The sequence below is a fragment of the Somniosus microcephalus genome, chromosome 5 (genome assembly GCF_052327205.1).
Source record: "Somniosus microcephalus isolate GS21.2 chromosome 5, FLI_Smic_1.0, whole genome shotgun sequence".
Classification (NCBI taxonomy): Eukaryota; Metazoa; Chordata; class Chondrichthyes; order Squaliformes; family Somniosidae; genus Somniosus; species Somniosus microcephalus.
The window spans coordinates 85346220-85373695 of NC_140991.1; the positions used below are offsets into that span (position 1 = coordinate 85346220).

The following is a 27476-nucleotide window of genomic DNA, read 5'->3' on the forward strand; positions in this document are numbered from 1 at the left end:
GCAGTCAGAATATGGGGAATTCATAATGGGGACCAAAGAAATGGCAGACCAATTAAATACATATTTTGGTTCTGTCTTCACAAAGGAGGACACAAATAACCTCCCAGAGATGTTGGGGAACATAGGGTCTGATGAAAGGGAGGAACTGAAAGAAATCAGTATTTGTAGGGAAAGTTTGTTAAGGAAATTGATGGGATTGAAGGCCGATAAATCCCCAGGGCCTGATAATCTACATCCTAGGGTACTAAAGGAAGTGGCCCTAGAAATAGTAGATGCATTGCTGATCATCTTCCAACATTCGATGGAATCTGGAACAGTACCCATGGATTGGAGGGTAGCTAATGTTACCGCACTATTCAAAAAAGGTGGTAGAGAGAAAATGGGGAATTACAGACTGGTAAGCCTGACATCAGTAGTGGGGAAAATGCTAGAGTCCATCATAAAAGATGTAATAGCAGAGCACTTGGAAAACAGTGACAGGATTGGACAAAGTCAACATGGATTTACAAAGGGTAAATCGTGCTTGACTAATCTACTGGAATTTTTTGAGGATGTAACTGGTAAAATAGATAAGGGAGAACTAGTGGATGTATTTGGACTTTCAGAAGGCTTTCGATAAGGTCCCGCATAAGAGATTATTAGCGTGTAAAGTTAAGGCATTTGGGATTGGGGCAAGGTACTATCTTGGATAGAGAACTGGTTGGCGGACAGAAAGCAATGAGTTGGAATAAACGGGTCTTTTTTCGAGTGGCAGGCAGTGACTAGTGGGGTGCCGCAGGGATCGGTCCTTGGACCCCAACTATTCACAATATATATTAATGATCTAGACAAGGGAACTAGATGTAATATCTCCAAATTTGCAGACGACACAAAGCTGGGTGGGCATGTGTGCTGTGAGGAGGATGCCAAGAAACTCCAGTATGATTTGGACAGGTTGAGTGATTGGGCAGAAGCATGGCAGATGCAATATAACGTGGATAAATGTGAGGTTATCCACTTTGGTAGCAAAAACAGGAAGGCAGATTATTATCTGAATGGCAATAGATTGGGAGAAGGGGACGTGCAACGAGCCTTGGGTATCTTTGTGCACCAGTCGTTGAAGGTAAGCATGCAGGTGCAGCAGGCGGTTAAGAAGGCAAATGGTATGTTGGCCTTCGTAGCGAGAGGGTTTGAGTACAGGAACAAGGATGTCTTGCTGCAGTTGTACAGGGCCTTGGTGAGACCACATCTTGAGTATTGTGTGCAGTTTTGGTTGCCTTATCTGAGGAAGGATGTTCTTGCCATGGAAGGAGTTCAGCGAAGATTCACCAGGTTGATACCTGGGATGGCAGGAATGACATATGAGGAGAGATTGGGTCGATTGGGCTTGTACTCGCTGAAGTTCAGAAGAATGAGCGGGGATCTCATTGAAACTTATAAAATTCTGACAGAACTGGACAGTCTAGATGCAGGAAGAATGTTCCCGATGGTTGGGGAGTCCAGAACCAGGGGTCACAGTCTAAGGATAAGGGGTAGGCAATTTAGGACAGAAATGAGGAGGAATTTCTTCACCCAGAGAGTGGTGAACCTGTGGAATTCTCTACCACAGAAGGCAGTAGAGGCCAATTCATTAAATATATTCAAGAAGGAGTTGGATATATTTCTCAAGGCTAAAGGGATCAAGGGGTATGGGGAGAAAGCAGGGACCGGGTACTGAATTTGGATGATCAGCCATGATCGCATTGAATGGCGGAGCAGGCTCGAGGGGCCGAATAGCCTACTCCTGCTCCTATCTTCTATGTTTCTATGTTTCTATGTTATTTCTCATGTTGACCAGGACGCAAGCACGTTGCCATTCATGCATGTTACTGAAACTGATCATAGAGGTTTTTCCCTTAAAGGTTTGGTATCTTATTGACTGATCAAACTGAAATCATTCATGAATCCCTTTAAATATATTGCAGCAAAGTATATTGGTTAACAAACTGTTATCCAGTACAACATAATCTGCTTACCACAGAATCAAAAGCAGGCTATTTCCTATTCCTGTCTGTATAAATTATCCTGTTTTATGTCATAATAAGGATAAGTTCATGTATATTCTTTCGGCTCAAGTCCAACTACCAAAGACTTGCCTGAATTTTTAAACTGCTTTCTATTTTACTTCCAGTTCCATTTCTAGTGTAATTTATTATTTTGGTGTACGACCCATTAATTTTTTTTAATGCAAAAGTTACTGTCACACTTCTGGAGGGACATTTTCCTTAACATTAATTTTGTTCCATTTTTATGATAGCTTTAAATTTATTAGGGGTCCAGTGGACTCTGAATTGTTTTGATGTCAGGCATCTGTCACTACAAAAACATGCTGTCTGCTTAATGGGTTGTTGTGAACACTCAGCCCAAACAAATTGGAAATTGCTGAGTAGCAGAAATACTCTGCAATTACAATTTTTAATAAAAGTAGGAAGTTAATTAAGAAAAATGTACCATAAATTGTGATGTGCAAGTCACATCTTCACATATGTCCATATATCCACTCAGTTTCACAGAATAACTTATACGATACAATGAATAAGATTTACATTGAAACAGCAACTGCAAAATGTGTACTTTGGATTTTACAGCAGGTACATTTTATATTGTTACTAGTTGAATTACAACTTTAGCTATTCTATAGTTAACAAATTTTCTTTTAATGACTTAAATTGGCTGTAAAGCGCTTGGGGAAATCCTGAGTTTCTGCAAGGTGCTATATAAATGCAGGAATTTCTATAAATATTAATATGAAATTACTGTAGATATGAAATTAATCCCTCAAAATTGACCTCTTTGAATATTAGTGCACAAACATTCAACACGTTCATATGAAATTCCTTTGCTCACTATTTTAACAGTGACATTAACCCATGGTTAGCATAGTCATAGAGTCATACGGCACAGAAGGAGGCCATTCGGTAGAGAAATCCAGTCAGTCCCATTCCCCTGCTCTATCCCCATAGCCCTGCAAGTTTACTTCCCTCAAGTGCCTATCCAGTCTCCCCTTGAAAACATTGAGTGTCTCCGCTTCCACCACTTCCGTCAGCAGCGAGTTCCAGATCATCACCACTCGCTGCGTAAAAAAGTTTTTCCTGACATCCCCCCTGTATCTCTTGCCCAAAACCTTATATCTGTGTCCACTAGTCCTTGTACCATCAACAAGTGGGAACAGCCTTTCCCCGTCCAGCCTATCCAAACCAGTCATAATCTTGTACACCTCTATCAAATCACCCCTCAACCTTCTTTGCTGTAATGAAAACAAATCCAGCTTCTCCAACCTGTCCTTGTAGCTAAGATCCCCCATTCCTGGAACCATTCTGGTAAATCTCCTCTGCACCCTCTCAAGGGCCTTCACATCCTTCCTAAAGTGTGGTGACCAGAACTGGACGTAATCCTCCAGTTGTGGCCTAACCAGCGCTTTATAAAGGTTCAGCATAACTTCTCTACTTTTGTACTCAATACCTCCATTTATGAAGCCCAATATCCCATATGCTTTGCTAACCACTCTCTCAATATGTCCTGCCACCTTCAGGGACCTCTGCACATTAACTCTCAGGTCCCTCTGTCCCTGCACACTCTTTAAAACTGTGCCATTAAGTGTATATTGCCTCTCCCTGTTCCTTCTGCCAAAATGCATCACCTCACACTTCTCTGTATTAAATTCCATCTGCCACTTGTCTGCCCATTCTGCTAGCCTTTCTATGTCCTGTTGCAGTCGATTGGTATCATCATCACTGTTTGCCACACACCCGAGTTTGGTGTCATCGGCAAATTTAGAAATTTTACACTGTATTCCAATATCCAGGTCATTTATATATATCAAAAAAAGCAGTGGCCCCAGCACTGATCCTTAGGGAACACCACTGTCTACCATCCTCCAGTCTGACAAACAGCCATTTACCACAACTCACTGTTTTCTGTCCTTAAGCCAATTCCTTTTCCAAGCTGCCACTGACCAACCTATTCCATGAGCCTCAATTTTGTTAACCAGCATTCTATGTGGTACTTTGTCAAACGCCTTCCGAAAATCCATGTAAACAACATCCATTGCATTCCCTTCATCAATCCCCCCTGTTACTTCATCAAGAAATTCAATTAGATTAGTCAAACACGATCTGCCTTTTACAAATCCATGTTGGCTCTCCTTAATTAGCTTAAACCTCTCCAAGTGCCTGTTAATTTTTTCCTTGATTATTGTTTCTAAAACTTTACCCACCACTGATGTTAAACTGACCAGCCTGTAGTTACTAGAATCTCCATTAAAATATGGGCAAAGGTTTTTGTATGGATATGTTAAACGTTCATACGCTAATATTCAAAGAGCTCAGTTTCAAGGCCGAAGAAATCTCTGCTGTAGTTTTGAATTTAAAGTACTTTCAGACCATATTTAACTGAAGCAGCACTGAATGCATAAGAAATTCAAATTAAGGGTATTAAACTGTATGTGGCACTCATATGCAACAAGGCTATGGAATATATGTTGCACTGCGACATCAATCAAGAAACTGATTGCCAACCTGATGGTCCATCTCAGTAGGATGTGTCACCAAACTCTGAAAATGGGTTATTCAAAGAAAACGTCTGCCATGTTTCAAACTAAAACTTCACCTACACAAAGGGACAAAAAAGTTTCCATGTAAGTAAATAATTTTTCAAGCGAAAAGCCTCCTGTGGATGATTGTAGGGATAAAATCAACAGTATGTATTAGTAACTGAATGAAAAGGACAGATGCTAGATATATAGTCTTAGTATCCAGTATCTGAAAGAAAACAGCAATAAATTCCCATACTGAGAACCTGGGTTCACATTCCAGCATCGAATGATACTAAGACTTGGCTATGAGCAAGTTTCTTTCTATTCCAATGTTCTTCCCCTTGAGAAAAAAGACTCACACTTGAGTATGGTTCCACTATGCCAGTCCAATACCACACCCAGTGATCATTTTCATATGTGAGCCTAGACAGTGAGTCTGTCTGTGGAGTGATATCATCCCTTCACCACTGCAACTCTGGTTGAGATCACCAACCTACAACAGGCCGGGAATCAAACATAGAACTTTCTGGTTTGTATGGGGCAGTTACGTGTTACATTTACCAAATGAATCATCAAGCCAGCTCATTTCATAGATTCTTGACAATGCACTGGGCATAGTCCCTTGCCATGATGGAACACTCCATCTCCCAGATGGGGAAGGGACAGAAATAAATACAATAGTATAAAGCATGTATGAATGGAGACCATGTAAAAAATATTAGCTCACCACCACCCCGCCCCGCTCCACCTCTGACTAGATGATGGGCAGCTGGGAAACTAGCAGCATGGAGGATCAGGGGAATTACTGAAAAATCATGTCCTTTTATAGAGATAGAATCTGCATTCTATATACCTATGTACATAAGTGTATTTGTATTAGGTTTATAAATACACTAAAGCAATGAGTTCTAGCTCATTACAACTTCCAAAGGGGATTTCTTTCCTGTCATTTCCAACTGGGTATCTCAGCCTCAGTTCACGGTTTTTTAGACTGAGCTTACAGAAGTCCTTGCCGCATCCCCCCTAGTAACATCGCTAACATTTTTCAGTTCTGATGAAAGGTCACCGACCTGAAACGTTAACGCTGTTTCTCTCTCCACAGATGCTGCCTGATTTGCTGAGTATTTTAAATATTTTTTGTTTTTATTTCAGATTTCCCACATCCGCAGTATTTTCCTTTTGTATCAGTGGATTAACAATCCCAGTTTTAGTTAACCAGCAGTTAACTTGTGTTTGTTAATTATGAAGACAATTATTCAGGCAATAGAGGTGTATCATTATTAATGCCAAGTTCATGTTAACCCTTTTAGAAAATGGTGACATTTTATTGTTGCCCAAGATAATAATTTGTCAAATTACAAGTATACCTTTTTAAATTTCTTGTGAGTGGAATGTTTGCAAAGATGTTGTGTCATTCTGCCCATGATTCTAATGCTGCTTAATAATTTTCAAATATTAAACAGACCGTTATTTTTACAATTATTAGATGAGAAAGCCTAAATGTATTTTGAGAGTTCGGAAGCAAATTCGGTCAGATTTAAGAAAGCTTTCAGTTCAATAAATTCTGATGCGCTAAAAAGGTCAGATAGAAATGGGAAGTTTTTGCAGCCCAGTTCACCTGTACGTTTACCTTTATAATAATGCTACAGCTCGGTTAACAAAAGCTACAAATATATTTCTAAATGATTGCATCAAGAAGATGGTAGAAATATAAAGACTTACAAAATGCATCTTAATGACTCCCAATATGATCCAATATCATAACGTGTAGATATACAAGGCTCTTTACAGATATTCAAACAGACAATAACGCATTTAAGTGATCTCAACTAATCCAGAATTTTAGACATTGACAGATGCAAAGTATGTGTGGCAATTTTCAACATTTCTCTTCCGTGGGAATTTCAACTGCATCATAAATCGTCCTACAGTTGTAATATAATACAACTGGCACTGGCAATGAGAAACACTTGCATGACTGAATCAGTTATCATATAACCCTCAGTAAGCTACCTTCCGAATTCAATCGAGTTGGATTTGTTTTCGTGAGTGTCAAACATGCTTTTTTCAATTTCTATCTTCTGCCCCCATTCAGAATTACCATAAACTGAAACTATCGGTTAAAGAGTCAGGGAAAGAGGCGCCGGAAATTGGGGTGTTGGGGTTTTTGTCGATACTGGAGTATCTGAATTGACAAATTCCAATGTCAGACAAATGCACAGAGGGCTTTTTTTTCTCTCATTCATTTTCTCAGACTTTCCAATGGCAAGACTATTGCAATGTGAACTAGGCTGACCTGTGTGCGCTCGCAACTTCTCACATTCACGTCGCATGTATTTTAACATTAGCACAAATGTTACCACGGCTTCTTCAGCGGGTTCAGACCGCAACAACATCCACCAGCTTTCTATTGATGGCCGTTGTAACCTTTCCACTTGGAATGGAAATTGCTCTCCTGACAGTCTGATGATAAAATTGGTGTTTTAACTCAAGACATAAAAATGTATACAACGAGAACGGAACACTTGACCAACACACTTTATCATTAAAGCACAATTGTATCTGTAACGTTAAAAATAAGCAGTAATATCAAACAGTGCTCGCAAATGCTTTGACATAATTGATCTGCAAAAGTAAGTTTAACATGCAGCCACAATCCGATTCTATATATAGATATGCAGCGAGTCAGCCGTTCGAATTAACTAAATGAATGTTTCATCAGTTTCTGGACTAGCAAACCCCTAAACCATTTCCCTGCTTCAACTATACATATATACTCTGCCACCAATTACTTCACATCACGTCCCTTCAGACATCAAAGCAATACCGAAAACAAAGTGCATCATCAAAAAAAATCAGTTTCAATTTGCAAGAAATAAATATTGATTTCGGTGACTGTACATTTTCCAAAAGATACAATTTACACAGCCAAGTGATGCAACTGTAACAACGTAAAAAGTTTATTACACATAATTAACTGGAAAGAAAAATGCATTAAATTTACCAGTGCTTCACTCCCATTCTTGCACAGGGGACCTCTAAAAACTCCTTTAATGCTTCTAAAATGCCCATTGCTGAGATGTGTTGAGCTGATCACAAGGTAATAGCACGCCATACGGTAATGTGTCTCCCATATGTACAGACGTTTGACATAAGCAGGGGGAATTCAGCAGCCGTACAGGAAAGTGGAAGCAGCAACCCTATCATGCAACACCTAGGCACTGTTTTACTTCACCATCGGCAGGCAGAGACACAACACAGTCAGCCAATCCATCGGCTCCGATGATTAAATGACGAGACTGCAAATCCATGCACTTCCCAAAACGCAGACCATGTGAAAATGCTAATCCTCTGTCTCGGGTAAGACAGGAAGATCCACACTATCTGACAGATGCAGCAGATCACCACTGGTCCACACAGTCAAATGGACAAAAGACCTTGCTGCGAGCAGTCCGTGATAACGAAGTCCCTTTTACACACTGCCACCAGTCTTCGATGCCTCAGCTTCAGTCAAATTGCAGTCTGCCCTCAAAAGCCAGGTATAACAGTAACAAATGGATTTCAAACCCAGCAACTGTCACACAGGCACTAACAGGAAAAGACTGTAAACAGATTTCCACAGATGACAGCTTCCAATCAGCAGCACCTTTAACCTAAACTGACAGCAAGCGCATTAAAGAACTCTTCCAGCTATTTTTAATTCCCCTCAAGTCTTTTAGTTTCCTCACATCCAGCCATTCTTTTTCATTTCCTTTGCCTGAATTTGCTTGCTTATTCTCTGCCTACTTTCCCTTTGATACCTTTCTTTTTCCTTTCTGGCTCAATATCAAGCTGCAGCAACAGCAGCAGCAGCCCCCAGCTGACTGTGAGAATGATCAATCCAGTTCCAAATAGGGTATAAAGAGGAGGAAACAGAGTACAATCACTTTATCGTCTTACTGCCATTCTCTTCAGTGACATGCATTTAACTGAATTGTTTCATTTGCTGTAAACAGTGCCACTAGGGAGCAGGCTGGACCAAGGCAGCTCCACATTGCATGAGATGAATCCGGAAAAAGAGAAATCTCAGTTATTTTCTTTGGAAATGTAATTAGTGAAATGCCGACAAAATTGCAGCATATTATAAGGAGACCAGCTAACCAAGCTGCTGTTGTTTACACCACCAAAATGTCATGTTAATTATGAAATGTATAATGCTTCACCACTGAATAACAGTGAACACAAGGAACCCTTTGAGTGAATGAAGGAACTCAACAATATACAAGTCATTGTTCTGTCAAACTCTTTTCAGGCTTATCATGCTAATTACTCTCCACCCTGTCAACACTGTATGTGTATTGAATTCTTGCAGAAATTATTATTTACGTGCACAGTAACACCATCTACAATGCACTGATTATTAGCAACATTCAAGTTCTAGATATGGAAAAAAATATAGATCTAAAGGCTACATTCATCAACTCTGCAATGCCACTGAAGGAAACTCTCCTGTCCATTATGTAAATTTTTGTCATTTCACAAGTGCCCTATATTGATGTAATGCTAAAGCACAGGACCCACCCACACCTTGCTAAAGTGATTTATTTTGCTTGAGTAAAGCTTCTGTTAAGTAGTTGGATATGGATTTCTGGCTTACATTGCTGAGGTATTTTCGTCCAGTATGATTGCTGAGCTGCCTAGAAAATGTAAAGGTAATGCCCAAAATGAAATGCACAATGTTGCGTTTTCATTTGAATTATTTGCATAGGTAACGGTTTAACAGTGCTTCTCAATAACAAATGAGTTGTATCATATGTACATGTTAGAGTAGCAACCCTCTCAAAGAACATTCTGCATTAACAGTAAAACAAAACACCTTTAAACTGATCATTAATCACAAAATACCAGAGTCATGGTCAGACTAATAGTCTTCACAAGCATCTTACACAAAAACGCTGATCAGTATTCTATTACAGGTTCACCCACAAGAGGGAACATTTTCACAAAATTGGCAGCTTCTTAAAGAGAAGACCTACTTGAGGTAAAAGATGTGAAGCTCAAAAGGTAAGGTTACAATTTAATAATAGTCACAAAGTGAAATACCGGGTTTGGTGAAAATCAGTAATATATCTAGGGCCATGACATCACAGCGACAAAGTAGTACCTTAACAATACTTCTTAAAATTCCTTTTTTATTGTTTAGTTGAAACCATACAAGAATTATAAATGGAATATTTCGCAGTCAACAAAGTGACATGAAAAGTCTCCATCTGTGAGCTTGACCTGACAACTCACAAGCGATGAACTCTGATGTGGGATTGGCCTCAAGCACCACAGATTTTGATCATATTACAGTTGCCCAGGTCAAATTCTTGATTTCCTCTGAGTGCATCCTACTTGCACTGGGGCAAAGTGGATTCTTCCACCCTCCCAGCACAAGAACTAATCGGTGGTGCTGGGAAACAGGAGGCATTGCTCTCTCAGGGAAGTGCCGAACAAAACCAAGGTAAGTTGAGTGCATTCTAACGTTATTTCTACCTCTGGACACACATGGAAAACAATTTTAGCAGCTTAAAATGTAATCATTATTTATGTTAAAAATGATTATGCTATGTATGATGTCTGCACACGAGCTCAGCAGAATCTGACTGAAGAGATGCTTTTAACTAAAAAAAAAGAATGATTGGGACCACAGCAATATTTTTTTTTCTCTTTTTACTCCTTTTATTCCATTAATTTTTTCCTCTCGCTTCTTCCTCTTCTGAAGGCATTGGCTCCTTGCTGGATTATAGTTCCATGGATGCCAGTAGCCGTCTGCTACCTCACCCAAGTGGTGACTCTTCACATGTGAACCTATACCATGACTGTTAGCAGGCTATTCAATCACAGGCCATATCACAGTTGAGAAGATCCTGTCTTCATGTGATTTCCAGCAGGGTTTGCTGGATTATGATCATAAGCAGGAACCCTGGTCGATTTGACCCTCCCTAGTCCAGAGGGCTGAGGCCACTTGTTGCACCTTTACTGCAAACCCAGCTGAGATCAACTAACTCAGGACATTGTAAGATTTCAGGACAGTTCTTCCAAGTGGAAGACTTGGGGCATTCTTTAATTATATGGTTTTTACACATCAAACCAGAAGTTATGTATCACCACCTCTTTGTTCCGTATAGAATCTCCAATGCTCCTGAAGTGTATCATTATATCACTCATTTATTGTTTGAACACGTAAGTGATGTTGATACAGGCATGGACAAGATTACTGTTTGGGAATACACTCAACAGAAAATCAATACCAGAATCAGGCAAGAACAGCCAAGAAAAATAATCTGAAGTTCAACAAAGATACATTGGTATGCATTGTGAATGAACCCACTTTCATAGAGAATCCGGTCACAGATCAGGACATAAAACTTGACAGGTTGAAAGTTGAGGCTACAATTAACATGGACAGACTAACAACAAAGAAAGGGATTACAAGAATTTCTCAGAAGGGTAAATCGTGTACGAAGGTGCGTTTCAGATCAGGACCCAAAGAATGTTTCTAGAAAAGAAAAAAATGATAAGATAGGTGTGAATGAGAAAGGTCATTTGGCCCATCTCAACTTATGGATCCAAAAAGCTCCAGCCATTATGAATGATCCCCACTTCACTATCGCCGCAGCATCCAATTGTTTCTTGAATTATTCCAGAGTTTTAGCCTCTACTAGCCCATCCGGGCATTGTTTCTACATGGTGCTCACTCTTTGTGTGAAGAAAATACTGAACCTCAGGCTTACATTTGCCAATTTGAACCTATGCTTCCTTGTCCCACCATCACATAATGAAGCGGTGTCATAGAGTCATAGAGTTTTACAGCACAGAAAGAGGCCCTTCGGCCCATCGTGTCTGCGCCGCCCATCCATCCCTGTCCAGTCTAATCCCATTTTCCAGCATTTGGTCCATAGCCTTGTATGCAGTGGCATTTCAAGTGCTCATCCAAATGCTTCTTGAATGTTGTGAGGGTTCCTGCCTCTACCACCCTTTCAGGCATTGAATTCCACATTCCAACCGCCCTCTGGGTGAAAAAGTTCCTCCTCAAATCCCCTCTAAATCTCCTGCCCCTTACCCTGAATCTATGCCCCCTTGTTATTGACCCCCCCACTAAGGGGAAAAGTTCCTCTTTATCTACCCTATCTATGCCCCTCATCATTTTGTACACCTCAATCAGGTCCCCCCTCAGCCTTCTCTGCTCCGAGGAAAACAACCCCAGCCTGTCCAGCCTCTCTTCATAGCTGAGGCGCTCCATCCCAGGTAACATCCTGGTGAATCTTCTCTGCACCCTCTCCAAAGCAATCACATCCTTCCTATAGTGAGGCGACCAGAACTGCACACAGTACTCCAGCTGTGGCCTCACCAGCGTTTTGTACAGCTCCATCATAACCTCCCTGCTCTTATATTCTATGCCTCGGCTAATGAAGGCAAGTATCCCATATGCCTTTTTAACCACCTTATCTACCTGCTCCGCTGCCTTCAGGGATCTATGTACATGTACACCAAGGTCCCTCTGACCCTCTGTACTTCCTAGGGTCCTACCACTCATTGTGTATTCCCTTGCCTTATTTGTCCGTCCAAAATGCATCACCTCGCACTTTTCAGGGTTAAATTCCATTTGCCACTTTTCCGCCCATCTGACCAACCCGTTTATATCGTCCTGTAGCCTGAGGCTTTCCTCCTCGCAATTTACCACCCCACCAATTTTCGTGTCATCTGCGAACTTACTGATCATACCTTTTACATTCTCATCCAAATCATTTATGTAGATCACAAACAACAAGGGACCCAGCACCGATCCCTGAGGTACCCCACTGGACACAGGCTTCCAGTCACAAAAGTAACCTTCGACCATCACCCTCTGCCTCCTGCCACTCAGCCAGTTTAGGATCCAACGCGCCAAGGCACCCTGGATCCCATGGGCTCTTACCTTCTTGACCAGTCTCCTATGCGGGACTTTGTCAAAAGCTTTACTGAAGTCCATGTAAACCACATCCACAGCATTTCCCTCATCCACCCCCGTAGTCACCCCCTCGAAAAATTCAATCAGATTTGTCAGACATGATTTACCCTTGACAAAGCCATGCTGACTATCCCCGATTAATCCTTGCCTCTCCAAGTGGAGATTAATTTTGTCCCTCAGAATTTTTTCCAATAATTTCCCCACCACAGATGTTAGACTCACTGGCCTGTAATTCCCTGGTTTATCCCTGCTACCCTTCTTGAATAATGGTACTACGTTAGCTGTTCTCCAGTCCTCTGGTACATCCCCTGTGGCCAGAGAGGTTCTGAAAATTTGCGTCAGAGCCCCTGCAATCTCCTCCTTTGCCTCCCACAGCAGCCTGGGATACATCTCGTCCGGGCCTGGGGATTTATCCACTTTTTGGCCTGCTAAAACCGCTAGCACCTCCTCCCTCTCGATGCTAATATGTTCAAGTATGTCACAGTCCCCTTGCCCGATTTCTATGTCTGCATCGTCTTTCTCCATAGTGAACACAGATGCAAAAAATTCATTTAAAACCCCGCCTACATCCTCTGGCTCTACACACAGATTGCCACTTTGGTCCCTAATGGGCCCTACCCTTTCCCTGGTTATCCTCTTGCCCTTAATATACTTATAAAACATCTTAGGATTTTCCTTTATTTTGCTCGCCAGTGTTATTTCATGGCCCCTCCTCGCCCTCCTAATTTCTTTTTTAAGTATGCCCCTGCACTTTTTATACTCCTCTAGGGCTTCTTCCGTCTTTAGTCTTTTGTAACTGCCAAAAGCCCCCCTTTTATTTCTAATGCATTTTTGTATATCCCTTGTCATCCAAGGTTCCCTTTGCTTGTTGGTCCCACCCTTGACCTTTACAGGAACATGTTGGCGTTGTACTCTCTCTATTTCCCTTCTGAAAGTCTCCCACTGTCCTGGATTTACCGTTTCTAAACTGTTTATGATCTTGTGCACTGCTGTGAGGTCCCCTCTTAGTTGCCTCCTTTTCAGACTGAATAGCCCAAACTTTTCAATCTTTCCTCATAACTCAGTCCTTTGATGCTAAGGATCAGTCTTTGTTTTTTTCTCTCAACCTCCTCCATGGCCCGAATGTCTCCCTTATGTCTTGGTAAGCGAAACAAGACACAGACTCGAGGTGTGGCCTAACCAGATCAGTTTAGGCATGGCATCCTCCAACTTGTACTCTACAATTTTGGCTATATTGTTCAATATTCGGTTTCCTTCTTGAGTTGCTCTGTCATCGCTAGTATGGTATCGCAAGAACCAGTGCTTACTTTTTATGATCTGAAAAAGTCTATAAAGATCTATCTGAGGTCAATATGGATTAGGTACTATATTACTCCCCAAAAATGAACACTGGAAAGCAGCAGCATATGCATCTTGTAAATGGGAATTGGGCGGGCAAGGAATGGAGCAAGTGGAAAGCCCCCGTGATGTTGCCAACATGAGACCCAGGCGATTTTAACTTTCGAGCCTCATTTTAATATGATTGATGGGCTGATTGGGAAACGGGCAGCCTGTTCATCTTCTCTGTGCAATTTCTGGCAGGTCTCCCTGGGCCTATTTAAAGCAGAAATGCACCTCTTAAAGTGAGGTTGTATTTCCTGATGCCAGATTCTGCTGTTATACTGCTGGAAGAAGGACCATTAGGAAAATGAGTCTAAGGCTGTCTCCAGGTTTTTTTGAGGCCTCCCTGGAGGTCCTGGTGGAGGAAGTCAGGGCAAGGAAGGAGTTACTGTTCCCCAGCACATGTAGGAGCATCCACAGGACTACTATATAGTGGTGGCTGACAGGGTCATTGCCAGCAGCATTACCTCTAGATCCTGGCTTCAGTGTAGGAAGAGGTTCAATAACCTCACAAGAGCAGCAAGGGTAAATACAGCTCTTCAACACTCCATCTCTCTCAGCAACACCTGACAATACTCCTTTCACCACTCCTCCACCACTCTCAACTGTTCCTTCCCCTCCATCACATCCTTCAGCATATAATCACGAGGGCACACTGCAACACCTCTCCTTCTCATTCCAGAAAAACTCACCTCTTCCTTTGCTCTCTTCACACCACACATTAGCACCATTCCCTTCTTGCATCTTAGCAATTGCACAACCACCACCTCCTCCCAGCACTCCTTCCTTACTTCACATTACACACACTTAGCTTTTCATTCATCTGGTCCCCATCCTCATTCCATTTTGCACTATATGCACAAGTCCTACACATCGCCACTTACCTTTTCAACAACTCTCCCCCTCTCTTTTTGAAGAACAAAACAGTACATGATGCATGGGAGAGGAACTAGACCGGGGGTGGGGAGGGGGGGGCGGTGGGGACCTAACATCATAGCCCTCACCCAAGCAGGGCATGAAACCTTGGAGAATATTGGTCCGTACAAAGCCACGAGCTTCGGTGAAGGCAAGCCTGCCAGCTTATCTGAGACAGGTGTTTGCATATTACTTGTAATCCTTCATTCACCACAGCAAATATTCAGCAAGCTTCACAAATTCAAGCTGTATTATCAAGACTGCCACTTGCTAATGTCCAATCTCTCAGTGCCATCCAAACTTTTGTCCCTTTTTTCTTTCTTCTAGGTCCTTCTCTGGACAGGGATCATACAGAAGAAGACACCTCAGGAGGAGAACATTTCTCCTGAGGATGCACCACCATGCATCCCAACCAGTAGCACAGACATTGGCACTCCATGTGAATTAGTGAGCCAGCGGGTCTGCATGTGGTGACACACCCAGCCCGAGCAGGGACAGCCCAGCCAACAGCTCACCAGAGGGCTAGGCCCACTCCAGCTCTGTTGAGCAGGACAGAGATGAGGACTTCATGGGAAAAGAAACTGGAAGGCAGGCCAAGGAGTTTCAGCACTATGGCTGAACATATGGAGGAGTCTGCTTCCAGCCTGAGTGGTGACATCTCGGACAGTTTCACCAGTCTGCAGTCTACTGTGGAAAGTGTGGCCACCTCCAGGGATGCTGCAGCTGGGTACTCACAAAAAGCACTAATGTCACCAGCCCTTGCAGCGTTGGTGGAAGCTTAAACAGTTGCCATGCAGGCTCTGCGCTCCACCTTGGAGAAACAAGCATCCACCTTGGACAGATTGTTGGATTGAATAGTTAGGAGCTTTCAAGTAGTCGCTCATCTTCTGTAGTCTGCAGTCTCGCAGATCACTGGAAATGTTGAGCTCCAGACCAACGGCCTGGCAGTGGCGCAATGGGAGCAAGACATGTTGCCCTCTCTCAGGATGTCATCAAATCTGTTCCTTAACCAACCCTCAACCAATACCCACCATAGTCCCATCAAATCAGCTGGGCCAGACTACCCCAGCAGCAGCCAAGGTGCAACTGTCTGCAGCCGGTCACTTACAGGCTCGAGCACCCAGGAGTCACCGGTCTCGAGCATCTCGAGGGTCGCAACATGAGCAACAACAGCTGAAGCCACTAGGGGAGCATCCCGTAGGAGTACTAGAGTTACACAGAAACATAGAAGTTAATAGCAGGAGTAGGCCATTCGGCCCCTCGAGCCTGCTCCGCCATTCAATGCGATCATGGCTGATCATCCAAATTCAGTACCCTGTCCCTGCTTTCTCCCCGTACCCCTTGATCCCCTTAGCCTTAAGAAATATATCCAACTCCTTCATGAATATATTTAATGAATTGGCCTCTACTGCCTTCTGTGGTAGAGAATTCCACAGGTTCGCCACTCTCTGGGTGAAGAAATTCCTCCTCATTTCTGTCCTCAATAGCTTACCCCTTATCCTTAGACTGTGACCCCTGGTACTGGACTCCCCGGCCATCGGGAACATCCTTCCTGCATTTATTCTGTCCAGTCGTGTCAGAATTTTATAAGTTTCAATGAGATCCCCTCTCATTCTTCTAAACTCCAGCGAGTATAAGCCCAATCGACACAATCTCTCCTCATACGTCATTCCTGCCATCCCAGGTATCAGCCTGGTGAATCTTCGCTGAACTCCTTCCATGGCAAGAACATCCTTCCTCAGATAAGGCGACCAAAACTGCACACAATACTCAAGATGTGGTCTCACCAAGGCCCTGTACAACTGCAGCAAGACATCCTTGTTCCTGTACTCAAACCCTCTCGCTACGAAGGCCAACATACCATTTGCCTTCTTAACCGCCTGCTGCACCTGCATGCTTACCTTCAGCGACTGGTGCACAAGGACACCCAGGTCTCGTTGCACTTCCCCTTCTCCCAATCTATTGCCATGCAGATAATAATCTGCCTTCCTGTTTTTGACACCAAAGTGGATAGCCTTGCATTTATCCACGTTATATTGCATCTGCCATGCTTCTGCCCAATCACCCAACCTGTCCAAATCATCCTGGAGTTTCTCGGCATCCTCCTCACAGCACACACGCCCACCCAGCTTTGTGTCGTCTGCAAACTTGGAGATATTACATCTAGTTCCTTTGTCTAGATCATGAATATATATTGTGAATAGCTGGGGTCCAAGGACTGATCCCTGCGGTACCCCACTAGTCACTGCCTGCCACTCGGAAAAAGAGCCGTTTATTCCAACTCTTTGCTTTCTGTCTGCCAACCAGTTCTCTATCCAAGTCAATACCTTCCCCCAATCCCATGTGCCTTAACTTTACACGCTAATCTCTTATGCGGGACCTTATCGAAAGCCTTCTGAAAGTCCAAATACACCACATCCACTGGTTCTCCCTTATCTATTTCACTAGTTACATCATCAAAAAACTCCAGTAGATTAGTCAAGCACGATTTACCTTTTGTAAATCCATGTTGACTTTGTCCGATCCTATCACTGTTTTCCAAGTGCTCTGCTATTACATCTTTTATAATGGACTCTAGCATTTTCCCCACTACTGATGTCAGGCTTACCGGTCTGTAATTCCCCGTTTTCTCTCTACCACCTTTTTTGAATAGTGGGGTAACATTAGCTACCGTTCAATCCATGGGTACTGTTCCAGATTCCATCGAATGTTGGAAGATGATCAGCAATGCATCTACTATTTCTAGGGCCACTTCCTTAAGTACCCTAGGATGTAGATTATCAGGCCCTGGGGATTTATCGGCCTTCAATCCCGTCAATTTCCCTAACACCATTTCCCTACAAATACTGATTTCTTTCAGTTCCTCCCTTTCATCAGACCCTATGTTCCCCGACATCTCTGGGAGGTTATTTGTGTCCTCCTTTGTGAAGACAGAACCAAAATATGTATTTAATTGGTCTGCCATTTCTTTGTTCCCCATTATGAATTCCCCTGATTCTGACTGCAAGGGACCTACGCTTCACTTCACCAATCTTTTTCTCTTCACACATATCTATAAAAGCTTTTACAGTCAGTATTTATGTTCCCTGCAAGTTTACTCTCATATTCTATTTTCCCCTTCTTAATTAATCCCTTTGTCCTTTGTTGAATCCTAAACTGTTTCCAATCCTCAGGTTTACTGCTTTTTCTGGCCAATTTATATGTCCTCTCCTTGGATTATATGCTAACCCAAATTTCCCTTGTTAGCCACGGTTGAGTCACCTTTTTTGTTTTATTTTTATGCCAAACTGGGATGAACAAATTCTGTAGTTCATCCATGCGGTCTTTGAATGTTTGCCATTGCCTATCCACCGTCAACCCTTTGAGTGACATTCCCCAATCAATCCTACCCAACTCGCGCCTCATACCATCGTAGTTTCCTTTATTTAAATTCAGGACCCTAGTCTCTGAGTCAACTACTTCATTCTCCATCTTAATGAAGAATTCTATCATATTATGATCGCTCCGACCCAAGGGGTCTCGTACAACAAGATTTCTAATTAATCCTTTCTCATTACATAATACCCAGGATGGTTTGTTGCCTCCCTGGTGCCAGGGTCAAAGATGTCACTGAGCGGCTGCAGGGCATTCTGGAGGGGGAGGGCGAACAGCCAGAGGTCGTGGTCCACATTGGTACCAACGACATAGGTAAAAAGAGGGATGAGGTCCTGCAGCAAGAATTTAGGGAGCTAGGTAGAAGATTAAAGAGCAGGACCTCAAAGGTTGTAATCTCTGGATTACTCCCGGTGCCACGTGCCAGTGAGTATAGGAATAGGAAGATAGAACAGATGAATGCGTGGCTAAAGAGTTGGTGCAGGAGGGAGGGCTTTAGTTTCCTGGATCACTGGGTCTGCTTCTGGGAAAGGTGGGACTTGTACAAGTCGGACGGTTTACACCTGAACCAGAGGGGGACCAATATCCTTGCGGGGAGGTTTGCTAGCACTGTTGGGGGGGGTTTAAACTAACTTGGCAGGGGGATGGGATACAAAGTGGAGCTATAGTAGGGGGTGAATTACAGCCAAATACGGAGGAAAAAACAAGTCAGCTGGGAAGGCAGAGCAAATATGTGAAGGCAAAAGGGAATATGGCAAGGCTGGAAGGCATTTATTTTAATGCAAGGAGTCTTGCAAATAAGGTGGATGAACTGAAGTTGTTGTTGAACACATGGGAGTACGATATTGTTGCTATCACGGAGACATGGTTGAGGGAGGGTCAGGACTGGCAGCTCAATATTCCGGGGTATAGAATCTTCAGGCGAGACAGAGGGGGGTGTAAAAGGGGAGGGGGTGTTGCAATATTAATTAAGGAGTCAATTACTGCTGTAAGGAGGGATGATATATTAGCGGGTTCCTCTAATGAGGCCATATGGGTAGAACTTAAAAACAAAAAGGGGGCGAGCACTTTGCTGGGAGTGTACTATAGGCCCCCAAACAGTCAGGGGGAGATAGAGGAACAGATATGTAGGCAAATCTCAGAGAAGTGCGAAAATAATAGGGTAATAATAGTGGGGGATTTCAACTTCCCCAATATTAATTGAGATAGTCAGAGTGTGAAAGGCTTAGAGGGTGCAGAATTCTTAAAGTGCATCCAGGAGAGCTTTTTGAGCCAGCGTGTAGAAAGTCCTACAAGAGAGGGGGCGGTACTGGACCTACTTCTAGGGAATGTAGCCGGGCAAGTGGTGGAAGTGTCAGTAGGAGAGCATTTTGGCGACAGTGACCATAATTCGGTGAGATTTAAGGTGGTCATGGAAAAAGACAAAGACGGCCCGGAAATAAGGGTTCTAAATTGGGGGAAGGCCGATTTTAATATGATAAGGCAGGTTCTGGCCAAAGTGGACTGGGAGCAGCTACTTATAGGAAAATCCACATCAAAGCAGTGGGAGACTTTCAGAAGGGAAATAGAGAAAGTACAACGCCAACATGTCCCCGTAAAGGTCAAGGGTGGTACCAACAAGCAAAGGGAACCTTGGATGACAAGGGATATACAAAAATGCATTAGGAAAAAAAGGGGGGCTTTTGGCAGTTACAAAAGACTAAAGACGGAGGAAGCCCTAGAGGAGTATAAAAAGTGCAGGGGCATACTTAAAAAAGAAATTAGGAGAGCGAGGAGGGGCCATGAAATAACACTGGCGAGCAAAATAAAGGAAAATCCTAAGATGTTTTATAAGTATATTAAGGGCAAGAGGATAACCAGGGAAAGGATAGGGCCCATTAGGGACCAAAGTGGCAATCTGTGTGTAGAGCCAGATGATGTAGGCGGGGTTTTAAATGAATTTTTTGCATCTGTGTTCACTATGGAGGAAGACGATGTAGACATAGAAATCGGGCAAGGGGACTGTGATATACTTGAACATATTAGCATCGAGAGGGAGGAGGTACTAGCGGTTTTAGCAGGCCAAAAAGTGGATAAATCCCCAGGCCCGGACGAGATGTATCCCAGGCTGCTGTGTGAGGCAAAGGAGGAGATTGCAGGGGCTCTGACACAAATTTTCAGAACCTCTCTGGCCACAGGGGATGTACCAGAGGACTGGAGAACAGCTAACGTAGTACCATTATTCAAGAAGGGTAGCAGGGATAAACCAGGGAATTACAGGCCAGTGAGCCTAACATCTGTGGTAGGGAAATTATTGGAAAAAATTCTGAGGGACAAAATTAATCTCCACTTGGAGAGGCAAGGATTAATCGGGGATAGTCAGCATGGCTTTGTCAAGGGTAAATCATGTCTGACCAATCTGATTGAATTTTTCGAGGGGGTGACAAGGTGTGTGGATGAGGGAAATGCTGTGGATGTGGTATACATGGACTTCAGTAAGGCTTTTGACAAAGTCCTGCATAGGAGACTGGTCAAGAAGGTAAGAGCCCATGGGATCCAGGGTGCCTTGGCACATTGGATCCTAAACTGGCTGAGTGGCAGGAGGCAGAGGGTGATGGTCGAAGGTTGCTTTTGTGACTGGAAGCCTGTGTCCAGTGGGGTACCTCAGGGATCGGTGCTGGGCCCCTTGCTGTTTGTGATCTGCATAAATGATTTGGATGAGAATGTAAAAGGTATGATCAGTAAGTTCGCAGATGACACGAAAATTGGTGGGGTGGTAAATTGCGAGGAGGAAAGCCTCAGGCTACAGGACGATATAAACGGGATGGTCAGATGGGCGGAAAAGTGGCAAATGGAATTTAACCCTGAAAAGTGCGAGGTGATGCATTTTGGACGGACAAATAAGGCAAGGGAATACACAATGAGTGGTAGGGCCCTAGGAAGCACAGAGGGTCAGAGGGACCTTGGTGTACATGTACATAGATCCCTGAAGGCAGCGGATCAGGTAGATAAGGTGGTTAAAAAGGCATATGGGATACTTGCCTTCATTAGCCAAGGCATAGAATGTAAGAGCAGGGAGGTTATGATGGAGCTGTACAAAACGCTGGTAAGGCCACAGCTGGAGTACTGTGTGCAGTTCTGGTCACCTCACTATAGGAAGGATGTGATTGCTTTGGAGAGGGTGCAGAGAAGATTCACCAGGATGTTACCTGGCATGGAGCGCCTCAGCTATGAAGAAAGACTAAACAGGCTGGGGTTGTTTTCCTTGGAGCAAAGAAGGCTGAGGGGGGACCTGATTGAGGTGTACAAAATGATGAGGGGCATAGATAGGGTAGATAAAGAGGAACTTTTCCCCTTAGTAGGGGGGTCAATAACAAGGGGGCATAGATTCAAGGTAAGGGGCAGGAGGTTTAGAGGGGATTTGAGGAGGAACTTTTTCACCCAGAGAGTGGTTGGAGTCTGGAACTCACTGCCTGAAAGGGTGGTAGAGGCAGGAACCCTCACAACATTCAAGAAGCATTTAGATGAGCACTTGAAATGCCATTGCATACAAGGCTATGGACCAAATGCTGGAAAATGGGATTAGATTGGACAGGGCTTGATGGACGGCGCAGACACGATGGGCCGAAGGGCCTCTTTCTGTGCTGTATAACTCTATGACTCTATGACTCTAAGATGGCCTGATCTCTGGTTGGTTCCTCGACATATTGGTCCAGGAAACCATCCCGTAAACACTCCAGGAATTCCTCCTCCACAGTACTGTTACTAATTTGGTTAGCCCAATCTATATGTAGATTAAAGTCACCCATTGCCCTTATTGCACGCTTCTCTAATTTCCCTTTTAATGCCATCCCCAACCTCCGCATTACTGTTCCCACCTCCCTTTCCTTTTTGCCTATCTTTCCTGAATATTGAATACCCCTGGATGTTGAGTTCCCAGCCTTGGCCACCCTGGAGCCATGTTTCCGTAATCCCAACCAAATCATATTTGTTTACCTCTATTTGCGCAGCTAATTCATCCACCTTATTACGAATGCTCCTCGCATTAAGACACAAGGCCTTCAGGCTTGTTTTTTTAACGCTCTTAGACCTATTAGAATTATTATTTACTGTGGCCATGTTTGATTTAAACTGTTGATTTCTCTGACTGCCACTTTTGTTTTTCTCCTTCCTATCTTTTGCTTTTATCCTTGTTTCCCTTTCCTCTGTCTCCCTGCTTAGGTTCCCAACCCCCTGCCATTTTAGTTTATACCCTCCCCCAGAACACTAGCAAACACCCCCCCACAGGACATCGGTCCCGGCCCTGCCCAGGTGCAAACCGTCCGGTTTGTACTGGTCCCACCTCCCCCAGAACCGGTTCCAATGTCCCAGGAATTTGAATCCCTCCCCCTTGCACCATTCCTCTAACCATGTATTCATCTGAAATATCCTTCTATTTCTACTCTGACTAGCACGTGGCACTGGTAGCAATCCTGAGATTACTACCTTTGAGGTCCTATTTTTTAATTTACCTCCTAACTCCCTATATTCAGCTTTTAGGACCTCATCCCGTTTTTTACCTATATCGTTGGTACCTATATGCACCACGACAACTGGCTGTTCACCCTCCCCTTCCAAAATGTTCTGCAGCCGCTCTGAGACATCCTTGACCCTTGCACCAGGGAGGCAACACACCATCCTGGAGTCTCGTTTGCGGCTGCAGAAACGCCTATCTATTCCCCTTACAATAGAATCCCCTATTACTATAGCTCTACCCCTCTTTTTCCTCCTGTCCTGTGCAGCAGAGCCACCCCTGGTGCCAGGAAGTTGGCTGCTGCTGCCTTCCTCTGATAAGCCATCCCCCTCAACAATATTCAAAGTGGTATATCTGTTTGAGAGGGGGATGTCCACAGGGGACTCCTGCACTACCTGCCTGCGCCTACTACTCTGTCTGTTGGTCACCCCTTCCCTTTCTGCCTGTCCAACCTTTGCCTGCGGTGTGACCAACTGCTTAAACGTGATATCCACGACGTCCTCAGCATCGCGAATGGTCCAGTATGTATCCAATCGCAGCTCCAGCGCTGCAATGCGGTCTGCCAGTAGCTGCAGCTGGACACACTTCCTGCACACATGGTTGTCAGGGACACAGGAAGTGTCCCTGAGTTCCCACATAGCGCAGGAGGAGCATACCACAGGGCCGGGCTCTCCTGCCATGACTTACCCTTTAATTAATTGCAATTAAATTTAATCAAATCAATCGCACCAATTACACTACAATTAAATGATATATTTAAGGGCCCTGGTTTACCAACAGTCCCCGCTACACCACAGTTGGAAAACTTTAAGAAAGGGACCAATGAGAAATGAGTGGAAGATAATTATTGTCCTGGGTATTAAATTTGTCACCTTAATCGCATTTGGTATTTTGATCAACAGTGTGTTTTATAGCAGCTATAAGTCTGCATTGTCAATATGTCATTGATATAGAAGGTGGCTGAATGGTTTTAATGTTTTTAATGCAAGATTAAGGGAGTGGTGAAGGATGCAACAATAACTGTTAACGCAGAGGGGCTTTGTGTGAATTTTCAGGGCAGGGGAATGAGCAGGTCACCAGAATTGCTGACCAATTAACTCATTCCTCGCAACTCTTGCCGCAAGGTGTTGAGGTGGCCCTCGTTTTGCTGCTTCCTTGCCTTCCCACTGTTCTTCTTCATCCAATAAAGACTACTGCTGTTGCTCTGTCTCCTCCAAATATAGGACTCTCTGTATAGGAAATTAGGAACATGAATAGGCCATTCAGCCCCTCGAGTCTATTCCACCATTTAATTAGATCATGGCAGATCTGTACCTCAATGCCATTTACCTGCCTTTTCTCCATATCCCTTGATAACTTTACCCATCAAATATTTATTGATCTGGGTCTTGATAATTTCAATTGACCCAGCATCCACAGCCTTTTTGGGGAGAGAGTATGGCAAGGTTGTGCAGAATGCAGCAAACTACTATGATGAGGGAGACTCTTTGTGAAACATATTGTAGGGAATCCCAAGACCTGCCCAGACACCTGAACCTCTGCTTTAACAGCCCTATGGTCTGCTCAATAATCATCCTGGTATTGATTAAGAAAGAAAGAACTGACATTTATATAGTGCCTTTCACAACCTCAGAACATCCCAAGGCATTTTACAGCCAATTAAGTACTTCTGAAATGTAGTCACTGCTATACTGTAGGAATTATACTGTGTAACATAGCATGTAACAAGGGCAATACGGTAATCATGGGGGACTTTAATCTACATATTGACTGGGCAAATCAAATTACCACTAATGGTGTGGAGGACGAATTCTTGGAATGCATGTGAGTTGGTTTCCTGGATCAGTATGTGGAGGAACCGACCAGGGAACAGGCTATTCTGGATCTGGTACTGTGTAATGAGAAAGGGCTAATCAATAATCTTGTGGTAAAGGGGCCTTTAGGGACAAGTGCCCATAATATGATTGAATTTTACATTAAGTTTGAGAGTGATGTAGTCCAATCTGAAACTAAGGTCTTCAATCTAAACAGAGGAAACTACAAGGGCATGAGGGACAAGTTGGCCATGGTAGATTGGGAGACTACACTAAAAGGTGGACATACAATGGCTAACATTCAAGGAAATAATGCATAAATTGCAACAAACATATATTCCTCTAGGGCATAAAAACCCAAAAGGAAAAGTGATCCAACCATGGCTAACAAAAGAAATTAAAGCTAGTATTAAGTCAAAGGAGGAAGCTTATAAAGTTGCCAGAAAAAGTGGCCAGCCTGAGGATTGGGATCTTTTTAGAAATCAGCAAAGGGGGACCAAGAAATTGATAAAGAAAGGGAAAATGGAATATGAGCACAAACTAGCAAAAAATATAAAAACGGATTGTAAAAGCTTCTACAGGGATGTGAAAAGGAAAAGACTAGCGAATGTAAATGTACGTCCTTTACAGTCAGAGACAGAAGAATTTATAATGCAGAATGAGGAAATGGCCAAGAAATTAAATAAATACTTTGTTTCTGTCTTCACGGAAGAACACACAAAAAAAAAACCAGAAATACGAGAAAACCAAGGGTGTGGTGAGAATGAGGAACTTAAAGAAATTATTATTAGTAAAACAACAGTACTAGCAAAATTAATGGGACTAAAATTTGATAAATCTCAAGGACCGGATGACCAACATCCGAGGGTTTTGAAAGAGGTGGCCATTGGGATAGTATATTGGTTGTCATCTTCCAAAATTCTATAGATTCTGGAACGGTTCCTGCAGATTGAAGGATTGCAAATATAACCCCGCTATTTAAGAAAGGAGGGAGAGAGAAAACGGAGAACTACAGACCTGTTAGCCTCACATCAGTAGTTGGGAAAATGCTGGAATATATTATAAAGGATGCAATAACTGGGCACTTAGAAACTAATAGTAAGATTGGGCAGAATCAACATGGATTTATGAAAGGGAAATCCTGTTTGACAAACCTATTGGAGTTCTTTGAGGATGTAACTAGTGGAGTAGACAAAGGGGAACCGGAAGATGTGGTGTATTTGGATTTTCAGAAGGCCTTCGATAAGGTCCCACACAAGAGGTTGGTGGACAAAATTAGGGCACATGGAATTGGGGGTAATATACTAGCATGGATTGAGAATTGGTTAACAGACAGAAAACAAAGAGTAGGGATAAATGGGTCTTTTTCAGGATGGCAGGCTGTGACTGGTGGGGTACCGCAAGGATCGGTGCTTGGGCCCCAGCTATTCACAATCTATATCAATAATTTGGATGAGAGGACTAAATGTAACATTTCCAAATTTGCTGATGATACAAAGCTAGGTGGCAGTGTCAGTTGTGAAGAGGAGGTGAAGAGGCTTCAAGAGGATCTCGACAGGCTCAGTGAGTGGGCGAGAACATGGCAGATTGAATATAATGTGGATAAATGTGAAGTTATCCACTTTGGTAGAAAAAAAACAGAAAGGCAGAGCATTTCCTAAATGGTGAGAGATTGGGGAATGCAGATGCTCAAAGGAACCTGGGTGTCCTTGTACATGAGTCATTGAAAGTGAATATGCAGGTGCAGCAAGCCATTAGGAAGGCAAATGGTATGCTGGCCTTCATTACAAGAGGATTTGAGTACAGGAGTAAAGAAGTCTTACTCCAATTATGTAGGGCCTTGGTGAGACCACACCTGGAGTACTGTGTACAATTTTGGTCCCCTTACCTAAGGAAGGATATACTTGCCATAGAGGGAGTGCAACGAAGGTTCACGAGATTGATTCCTGGGATGGCGGGACTGTCGTATGAGAAGAGATTGAGTAAACTAGGCCTGTATTCTCTTGAATTGAGAAGAATGAGAGGGGATCTCATTGAAGCATACAAAATTATTACAGGGCTTGATATGGTGGATGCTGGGAGAATGTTTCCGTTGGCTGGGGAGTCTAGAACCAGGGGCCACAGCCTCAGGATAAAGAGTAGGCCATTCAGGACTGAGATGAGAAGAAATTTCTTCACACAGAGGGTGGTGAATCTTTGGAATTCTCGACCCCAGAGGGCTGTGGAGACTCAGTCATTGGTTATATTCAAAACAAAAGTCAATAGGTTTCTGACTAGTAAGGGCATCAAGGGATATGGCGATAGGGCCGGTGAATGGAGTTGAGGCAGAAGATCAGCCATGATCTCATTGAATGGTGGAGCAGGCTCAAAGGGCTGAATGGCCTACTCCTGCTCCTATTTCTTATGCTCTTATGTGTAGCTCAGGCTTGGTGGAGTTGTAGAAAGTGTCATGAGTCACGCATGATGGGGGTTTCCCTTGTCCCCCAGCTGCTATCCTGTCACGTTGGCAGAAGGGTCAAATATTGGGGGTACGGTTGAGTATGGTGACATGAGGCTGGGTACCTTGCACAAACTTGCATGATCCTGTTTCTGTGATCAGAGACTAGCTGGACATTAGTGGAGTGGCAGCCCTTCCTATTCACGAATGTTGCTGGGCTGGTATTCTGGTTTGTGATGGCAACATGTGTGCAGTCAATAACACCCTGAACATGAGGGAGCCCTCCAATGCTGCAAATCCCTGAGCTCTCCTGTTGACTGCTGAGGTCAAAGGGGAAGGTGATGTACTGGTTAGTGTAATGTATATACCTTTAAGGGGGGAACTACTTTTTACAGCTCATGTATACTGTAGTACCGGCAGTGACCACACCTGTATATAGCAGAGTAGTAATCTGTACAGTTCAGTTCCAGAGTGAGCCACGTTGAGTAAACACCTGTTGTACCGTTCTCCTGCAGTCTGTGTCTTACTAATGACGGACA

At 43.4% G+C, this 27476-nt stretch overlaps 1 protein-coding gene across 4 annotated transcripts in view; it reads right to left on the reverse strand.

Annotated features, from left to right (window-relative positions):
• znf804b (zinc finger protein 804B) overlaps window positions 1-27476 on the reverse strand; it is a 1078762-nt gene that overhangs the window by 604182 nt on the left and 447104 nt on the right. The window contains exon 1 of one of the 4 annotated variants that reach the window (XM_085987924.1): window positions 7557-8199. The exons of 2 other annotated variants lie outside the window; for them this stretch is intronic. In XM_085987924.1, coding sequence (XP_085844050.1) covers window positions 7557-7667 — 111 coding nt within the window. In that variant the 5' untranslated portion in view covers window positions 7668-8199. Of the gene's footprint in view, window positions 1-7556; window positions 8200-27476 lie in introns of those variants that run through there. One more of the 4 variants, XM_085987928.1, reaches the window with a different exon arrangement.